Source organism: Limulus polyphemus, unplaced genomic scaffold (genome assembly GCF_000517525.1).
Source record: "Limulus polyphemus unplaced genomic scaffold, Limulus_polyphemus-2.1.2 Scaffold78, whole genome shotgun sequence".
In the NCBI taxonomy this organism is placed as follows: Eukaryota; Metazoa; Arthropoda; class Merostomata; order Xiphosura; family Limulidae; genus Limulus; species Limulus polyphemus.
In genome coordinates this window covers 1,111,906-1,121,715 of record NW_013665688.1, presented here as the reverse complement: position 1 = coordinate 1,121,715, position 9,810 = coordinate 1,111,906, and the positions used below count along the sequence as shown (strand labels likewise).

General features: G+C 29.4%; 1 protein-coding gene across 4 annotated transcripts in view; it reads right to left on the bottom strand.

Annotated features, from left to right (window-relative positions):
* Window positions 1–9,810, bottom strand: part of LOC106467294 (hypoxia up-regulated protein 1-like) — a 72,788-nt gene that overhangs the window by 16,830 nt on the left and 46,148 nt on the right. For all 4 annotated transcript variants that reach the window (XM_013927635.2, XM_022396067.1, XM_022396058.1 and 1 more), the window contains exons 11-14: window positions 6,810–7,025; window positions 5,484–5,671; window positions 3,894–4,038; window positions 2,510–2,734 (exon numbers count right to left, since the gene is read on the bottom strand). In XM_013927635.2, the coding sequence (XP_013783089.1) occupies window positions 2,510–2,734; window positions 3,894–4,038; window positions 5,484–5,671; window positions 6,810–7,025 (774 nt within the window). The remainder of the gene's footprint in view (window positions 1–2,509; window positions 2,735–3,893; window positions 4,039–5,483; window positions 5,672–6,809; window positions 7,026–9,810) is intronic.

The following is a 9,810-nucleotide window of genomic DNA, read 5'->3' as shown; positions in this document are numbered from 1 at the left end:
AGTAGATCATTAAATCTCTTATTACACAGCAAACTGCACTCTCAGAAAGGACAGTACATAAATTAAAACTGGTAAAACAATCAAAGACAGGTGATATCCAGGAGTGTGAAAATTAAAAACATTGCCAGTAAAAATGTAAAAAAAAATTAAATGGAAAGCATAAGCAGACAAAATAGACTCCCTTAATGGTAGTCAAACATATTAATAAAATTTAGACACAGAGGTTTAATGCCATTAAAAACGTCTCAAAACTATTTCCAAAACCTTAAAAAACCAAAAGGTTATTGATGATTTTAGGCACAGAGATACACTGTACTCTGTCCACCATGGAAAATCAAACCCTAGATTTTATCATTAATTCCAAAAACTTACCGATAACTCACCAAGGAATGAATCAAAAAGATTCTGTAAATCATGATTTCAGTTATTTGCACATTGTTTTTGGATGTTATGTTGCATGAAATGAAATTATTAAGTGCATTTTCAGTGTTCATTGGTTTGTTAACAATTAAATTTATTTTAGTTATCAATCTGGCCAGATAACTGTGACGCTACTATATCATTATCTGATTATATGGAACAGAATTTCTATAGTTCATAAAGACAAATTACAATTGCAAGTTACAAATACTAATTACAGTTAGGTTTCTCATTTTCTTGTTAATCTATTCACATCTAGCTCACCGTACAAGCTTTCTCAAAGCTTCAAGAAATTCTAAGCAGGCTGCTGATAAATGTGTTCAGCATCCTACAATCAGGTAAAATATGTAATTTCCAGTATTTTGGACTACTAGACCTAATCTTACATCATTCTCAAAAGATGGAAAACATAATACAATATACAGACTTCAATTCGGAGAGTGCACTGATTAAGATTTTCAATACCGATAGCCAATGATTACCTTATCATATTGACCAATGCTGGTACCAATATTCAATATTGGTGCACATAAAGTACTTTAAACTTGTGAAATAAATTAAAATTTAACCTATAGATAATTGTTTCCGGTTGCATTTATAACAAATATTTATTGTGCACTTTTTTTTAAGAAAATTAATAAAAGTCATAACATAGTTTTAAAAATACTGTGCATTAATGCTTCTAGAAACACTTCTGAACTGTAAATGTAGCTTTCATTAGTTTATAGTAGAAACCTTTTATATACAGACATAATTAACTTTAATACAAAAAGTCAACATAAAACTATTCAACTTATTTTACAAACTTCAGCCTAACAGAGAATGAAAAACAACTTTTGGCTTCAAAACATAATACAGATACAATGGAAGCAACTTCATGATAATGATGTAACCCCAGACCATGTGCACACCTCAGCCACAACCTTCCTGGCAGTGTTTTATAGCCAAAGATATCAGACTAGAAGTCTAGTATTATTTATTTTTTAAATTTCACTTTCAATTATGACACAAAATAAGTACAAAAAAAATAAAATTTGGTGTACTTGTAAACGATCTTATTATTGAAGAGTTGCTGTAAATTATTATATAAATGCTTATAATTTTAAGAAACAAATACAAACACATTATAGTAGTATTTTAACAAGTTTAATACTATGAAAATCAGAATTTGGAATGTGTGACAGCATTAAAACTGACGGCCCTTGTAAAATGGTTTATGGCCATGGTAAGAATTATGTAGCAATGGTCGCTTAGGCTGTCATTCGAAAAAAAAAAAGTAGTTCGAGCAGTGAGCATCACAACATCCTATGCAACAACACAAAAACATTTCATGTACATTATCAGCTAAAGCAACAAAAACAGTTGGTAGCCAATAACTTTCCTTTATATTGGTGCCAGAACAACTGGCGCACCCCTAGCTGCAACCTCAATGTACAGAGAAAGAGTATATATGTGACATCACAAACCATAATATAAAAATACATAAAACTATCAGCTTAAAACCTACAAAAAACATAACTCATCTAAAAGGAATGGGCTCAAGAACTCACTATAAAACACAAGAAAAGTCAATGCTGAGATTAAGACTATTTAAATCATAAAACTTCTACCCTTTAATCAGAAGCTTCTTAGACTGAATAATAAAGTAAGAAAAAAAAAAGATAAAAAGAATCATGTCCAAACATCAGAAGAACTGGTAATTATTCAAGTGAAAGCACCTACGAGGTAATAAATTAAAACAAATAAAAAGGTAAATAAAACAACACAGACTAATACTATGGGAAGTTAAGATACAAGTCCCTGAAAAATCCATTGTAACTGTGATAAGTCCCTCTTTTATCACGAAGTTGCTTCTTCAAATAATAATTCATATAGTTTTCAAATATGCATTTTATGATACAAAAATTATATCAGTCACTAAACTAGAATGTCTGAAACTACTATAATTTAACTGGCATTCTAATATAAATAGGTTTAAAAAAATCCCATTAGTTTTTCAAAGCTGAACTAAAGACAATCACCACTGAAAAAACATAACCACAAAAATATTTTAACCCTAAAATTGAACTGAATTAAGCTGAATGTTTACCTTCTCTGTTTTGTCTTGCTGATCTGGTTGTTCTGACTTTGGCTTGTCTTCCGTTTCATTTTTAGGTGATTCCTGCTGATCTTGTTCTTCAGTTGGTTGGTCACTTCCACTAGACCCAGAGAATAGCTTTCCTATTGTACTTCCCAGTCTGGAGAGAGTTGATTCAAAGTCCTGTTCTTTGTTTTCCTCTGTTTCTAGAATCTTCTTTTCAAACACAGCCTCTGCCTATTAAAAAAAGAGCAAACAGGTGACTAAATGCCATTTTACCACATATATTCACATGTCTAGTTATTCACACAGTTGTAAAATATTATGACTGCAATAAGTGTTTTGGATTGGAATAACATTTAAGACATGTTCTTGCCAATCACATACAAGTTTACAAATATATAATCAAGAGACTAATAAGATCAGAAGTGCTATACTCAACACTTCCAGCAACTTTCCCTTTATCATCCACAGTAAAAGAACTATATTTCCTTAACCCTGGTAACCAATACATTTTTTGCTCCTTCCTTCTTAAACTTAGTGATTTAGAAATTTTATGACCTTGAGTGCTTTTTAAATATCATGTCTGAATCCATCTGCACACTTTGAATTGTACCACACAGTTTCCTGTATGTTCAATTTGAATTTCTTTTGTTGAAAAATTGCACTGTTTATAACCTATCAAAAATGCAGAAGTCTTTAACCATTTGATAATTAAAAGCCTTTTTACCTTTTAACAGACAAATTCTTACCTATTTATAGTAAAAACATACTTATTAAAATAAAATTTATAAATTATTTTGTCTTCTATATGACAGCACACAACTGACAAACTACATTTTAAATACCTAAAGTGATGCATATATTTCTTTAGATATTATTTCATTAAAAAATTATCAGTATTAAGAACTACTTTCAGATATTCTATTGATTATATTATCAAATTCTAAAAATATAATAATAAACAAATTATCTAATGTAACTGTAGCACAAAGTTCTGCCCGCCCAACATATGAATAATATGATTTAGTACCTTCATTATAAAAGCTCAGTATATCATTACCGAAAAAAATTGATAAAGACTCGTATTGAATATTCTGACTTAACATGTCCAAAGATGCTTTCCTAATCACAAACTGACAGATTTTCTAAGTAAGAGTCCAAAAACCACTACATCATTTTTCATTCAAAGGTAGCATAACTTTTATTTAACAATGATATTCTTTATATTAAAAATCTTTATATAAAAAGTAATATTTTAAGTGTATAATGTATTTTGGAAATGATTTTCAAAAGATTCACGGTTTTGTGAATTTTGCTTAAAAAGTATCATGTTTAAAATGCTTTGATTATCAAACTTCAAATTATGTAACACAACATTTCAGAATGACCATGCCTGATCTAAATGCAGCAATCCACTTTCATCCATCCTAAAGTGAGCTTTTACTCCTTTCGATTCAGATCCATCTTCTCGGTGTTTGTCAAGAGCACCAGATACACCACTTAAGCCTATCCGAGACAGATTTGTATCACCCAAGCTCCTGAAATAAATGAAATACATGCTTTCAAAATACTTTCCTTTACCGTTGCATGAAACAAAAAAAAAATTCCTTACTTGTGTGTGTGTGTGTGTGTGTGTGTGTGTGTGTGTATGCACACACGTACATGCATAAGTATGCACATACACAAAGATAAATAAATCAATTTTTAATGTTTCAAAACTTTACGCTGACTTGGAATTTTAGGAGTTTTTATGAGACCCTAAACCACATTTGAAAATCTTTCTCCTGATTTCAAGATTCCTCCAACCCTTTTACAAAAATAGTGATAAAAATATGTTCATAATGTTTTGGTTCATTAAGATGTGACAAGTATAACAACATTTATAATAATAATAATAAAATCATTTCCACATGGTCAATTGTTAAATAATTGTTTCAAATTATTCAACTTGTGTGTATTAATCGGTTCTTATGTTAAGTTTAATCATTACTTATTACACTTATTTGTAACAACTAGTAAATCTCAAATTTCCAAACATTTTAGATAAAAATTGCTTACACTGGTTAATTTCAAAAAACTAAAAACTATATTAGGTGTTTGTTGCATAAGTAAAAACATTATGACATGTGTAAATAAACAATGATCATTGTAATACACTTCAATATGCCCATTACAGCAAACAGTCCAACACTGGGATAACGTGTAATCTAGGTACTACATCAATCACAACTATAAAATATCCCACACTAGTGTATATGATCATAAATTTACTTAAATAACATGTTTTGTGCCACATACAGTAAATAGTTTTAATTTTCCATACTATATTAGAGAATGTTTGTGAATGATTCTGACTAATATCTCCTACTCTTGTGAATATTTTGTAACACTTTCTTTTATTTTATTATCTTTTGATAAAGTGTGTGGAATATACAATCTGTATAATAACTCAGTTTCTTCTGATGCAACCAACTGGACATGTTAAAGTTGATTTTAAACAAACATTTTGTGCAAAGCTTTGCAAAATATTGAGTTAATGCAATTACCGATATTTAGTTACTTTCTTATACATATGCTGTCTACAAAAATATCAAAACATTTGTTTATCATTCTTGCTTACACACTGTTACTATAATAAAATAAAAAACACAAAGATATGTTTACCTATATAAATCTATGTTTGTTTGTTTTTACAAATAACAAGACAGTTCAACAAATCACTTATAGCATATTCATTCATTAATAAATATTTTATTCTTTTTAACTTCAAATAATTTTATTGTTAAATATTTATTTACTTCAAATTAACAATGGTTTGGCCTCAAATTTTTTTAGATTCGATTGTTTTAGTTCAAACATTTATTCTCAATATCATATTTCTAAAAAGACCATTTTTTCCTACATTAAGCATATATTATATTATATAGCCACAATAGAAATAATAGATCAGTATGCCAAGAAAGTGTACAATATAACCACATACCTGAGCTCTTGTTCAGGAAGGAAATCTAGTTCTGCATATTTAACTGAAATCTCAAAATCTTTTACATGACGACTGAAAGTCATAAGCTTTTTCTGAGGAAAAGGGTTGTTACGGCTAAACAAAATACGACTAACCATCTTTACACCCATTGAACCATCATCTTGCTCAAACTCCCTTTGAAACTCTACCTGTGGAGAAAAAAAATTTAACTCTAGGTATCTAAAGTTCCAGCAAAAAATACACTACTATACAATTATACCTAAACAAGAATTACAAACTGAAAATATCTTAGCACCATACATTCCACATCTCAATTAAGTAATAAAAACACACACTAAATTCAACAAATTTCACAGCAGTTCAATAAAATTGTAATTTTTGGAATGTGCAAGATAACTGCATATTACTATTTTTGATACATATTCTGACAAGTCATACATCTATATCAATGTTATCACAACTGTACAAGTATAGCTATTACAACTAATGCAAGTATATAGTAGTACTATGACTACCACTCTTTCACTTTAGAAAAGCTATTACAAAAAAATATATTTTTTCATTAAACACTCAAAACACTTTTTTTCTTAAGGTATAATAAAGTTTTTATTAATTAATTAAGTTCTTAAAGTTCTTATTAATACCGTTGGAAAGTTTTTACATGATCAATTATTTCAATTGAAATGTTAATTACAGCTGTCCAACTAGTGGAATTTGATAATTGATTAATTGTCAGCTCATTAACCAATGTCATTCATTTAATCAGTTATTCACACATGAGAATTGGATCATTGGGAACAATTGATGTAATTGAGTTTACAGATAAGTGATTATATCAATTAATCAAGTTAATCATCAATTCTAATGTCAATACAAAAAGATTATCACAGACAATCTAATTTTCCAAAATTCCTAAATATTTTCATTCAATAAGTAAAAGTTCCTCCAACTGGCCTAATAAGAGCCCATATAGCACAAACTAAAAGTTTTTATCTTGTCACAATTAGGGTTCATTTTACTTCACTTGATAAAACTGGTATTTAATTCCAAAAACTGATAAGTAAAGAATATAGGATTGTACAGCTTACATACAGTTGATAATTAATACAAAGGCAAAAGTCAAAGCAAAAATATCACTAAACAAGTTTATTCAACAATTAGGTGAATTTCTTTATGAACATCCTAGCAGTTCCAATGACAGATGAAACATCTTAATGCTTCTAGCAACCATTAGGTGACCATTGCACAGTTTTATCCAATTTGAAGTTACAAATTTCATATTATTAAATATATAAGTAAATGCTCTAAATGAAGAAAGGATCTTACCTGGATGGGATATATATTTGCATCTTTAATGTTAAATGGTTTCACTTTAAACCCTTTGCTAAGATGAGCAGCTTGATAAGCTGCACCTAAAGCAGCAGCTTCGTCAGTGTTAATACTTTTTCCCAATTCAGATTTTCCAACAACTTCTAGTAGCTTCTGTTGCACTTTGGGAACTCTGGTTCCAGCTCCCTTTAACACAACCTGATCAATTTCTTCCTGTAAAAACACAAAAACAATATTCTGAACAACCTAATCTGGTAAAATATGGAATATATTTCAAAACAATCTGACTGGTTTTTGCAGCTGTATAATATGACATAATCTAACCAATTTCTGCCTATACATTAAGAATAAATTTTCAACATAACCTGACCAATTTCTGTGAATAACAAAAGAAACAATCTTTATCATCATCTGATCAACAATCTATCTGTAATATAATTACTGGAGGAGACTAATTTTATTTTCAGATTCATTTGAAATTCAGTCAAATTCTTGACTAAAGAAACAGAGCAAGGTTGAAAGTAATGATCATGTGAAGCATCACAGGTTTGTGGGGTTACTGACAACTATGCAGGTATCTAAGTACTGAAAAATGAAGGGGATGTTGAAATGATAAATTGCACGACCATTTAAGGAAGATTAGCACGTGTGGCTTCAAGTAACCTCAGCCTAATCCAGCCTGTCTTACAAACTGATAATGATAGCAGAAAAAAATATATGTTTGAGTAGTGTGAAAGATAGCTCATAATGATAGATTTTAAGTAAATTTATAAATTCATGTATTTGTCAGTATTATCCATCACAACAACAACAACACTAACTTCTTTGGTTTAATCTATTTTAGAATCTCTTTAGGGCATTCATGTTCTAATACTTGCATATCACAAAAAAAAGAGCACCAAAGATCCTATTAAACTTGGTCTAACTTGCACAAACAAACCCAATTTATTTGATGGTTTCAAAAATAAAATAGTTAATCCAACAAAAGCATTACCATATCAAAATATATTATCTTGCTTATATATAATTTCTTGCTTATAATCAATGATTAACAAATGTTATATTTTGTCCTTCAAGACATTTTTGTTAGCCTGCTTTCAACTTGCAGGTCATTACTCTTATCTTTGTATTGCAAGAATAGCTAGAGAGTTCCATTTCTTGTTCAAATAGCTAACTAAATATCAGTAGAATTTAAAGTCACCAAATTTTACTTAACTTAAAGTTAATTTTATTCTCATATATGATAAATATTAATATAACAAACCTAGTATTAAGCCTAAGGCAACTTGTTTATGCAATAAAATGCCTACTCTAAAGAAATTTTACTTTGAGATCCACCAAATCCCCAAGGTAAATTTGTGTTAGTCCACACTTTCTGACATCATAATATATATAAAATTGGCCAAATTATACTTTACTAAGTATACAAAATCTCTTCAGACAACTAAATATTTTATGGTCATTTTGCAAACTATGCCAAATTCAGCTTCATTATCTATACAAATTCTAAGCAAATTACATTAGTCCTTTCTAATTCTTTTAAGTTTGTGACAACTTTGCCTTCTCACCACATGTCATAACTATATGGGGCTCTAAATTGTTCCTATTGCAAAACAATCAAGCACATTGCACTTGGTGTTATAACATTTCTTTACAAATTAATTTTTTTTAAATATAACTCAAAACTAGTAAGCAGTTTATGACAAGTAGATATATGCAATTTGAAGTCAACCCATACAGCATGTACTTTTACTCATAAGCATCATACCAAAACAATAATTTGAAGCCACATTTAAACAAGTTTTGTTGCTAAAAATATACAAAATAATATAAATCACAGAAACAGGGTTTATCCATTTTTTTCAACATCAAATTCAAGGACTTTTGATTAAACTTGAAGGAGTAAATTAAAACAGTTTAGGCAACACATTAGATGCATCAAATGATGATGATAATTCATCAAAAGCAAAAAGACATCCTTTACTTTCAAGCATATACATTTTGATATATTAATTAATGGGAAGTAAACAGTTTAGACAAATCCCTAAATTCTATCAAATCAATCCTTCATTATAATATATATATATATATATATATATATTCTCACTTATAAGTGGTAATTTAACACAATATATCTAGAGATTTGGGAAATAAAACATGTTGAAGGTGCACATTATACCTTCAATTTTATGCCCTCTTCTCTCCAAGAGACATACAATTTAAGCTCCAGATACTACTTTACACCACACTCGTCATGGAACAAGTAAACACTTGCTGTTTAATCTTTCGACTGTCTTGCAACAATTATTAAAAATTTAAGCCATTCACAAAGGCTTGTTTGTTTTGTCAACTGCAATGCCAAATGAATCCTGTAAGCATATTAACACTTACAAAGAAGCAGTGCTTGAGTAGAGCAAATCATTCTAAACAAGCTTCTTGCACAATCAATAAGAGATCTGTGATTACATGCAGGAGCTTGTAAGTTATTTTCTGACACCTCCAAAAAATAAAAATTGCACAACTGCTACTGCTGACAGTGATATTGTACTACAAATCAGCATAATGACTATCATAACTTTGACCACTCTTCTTTACTAATTTCACAGTCACTATGAACTACTTTGGGGTATTTTTCACATAAAATAATACTGTTTATATATGCAAGCTTTCAGTTCCATTAACTCTTTCAACACGGGCTCGGTCCCTGGGACTGCCCTCATAACCATTTTGTGCTTGTTATAGTTTACATGCTATAACTTTTAAATTAGTAAGTGAATGTTAACAAAGTTTGCCAGATTATCAGTAAACATTACAATGCTTTCATACACAAAATATCTAATTTTTGTAATTTCAGTCTTAAGGTTTATAAAGCAATGTTTTCTCATGTCTTTTTTTTCTTTTTGCATGTTGCCTATCTATCATGTAAAGTAATATTCATTTTAAGATTATAGATACTTTTATGCATCAGAAAATGTTGAAACTTCACATGCGAAATCTT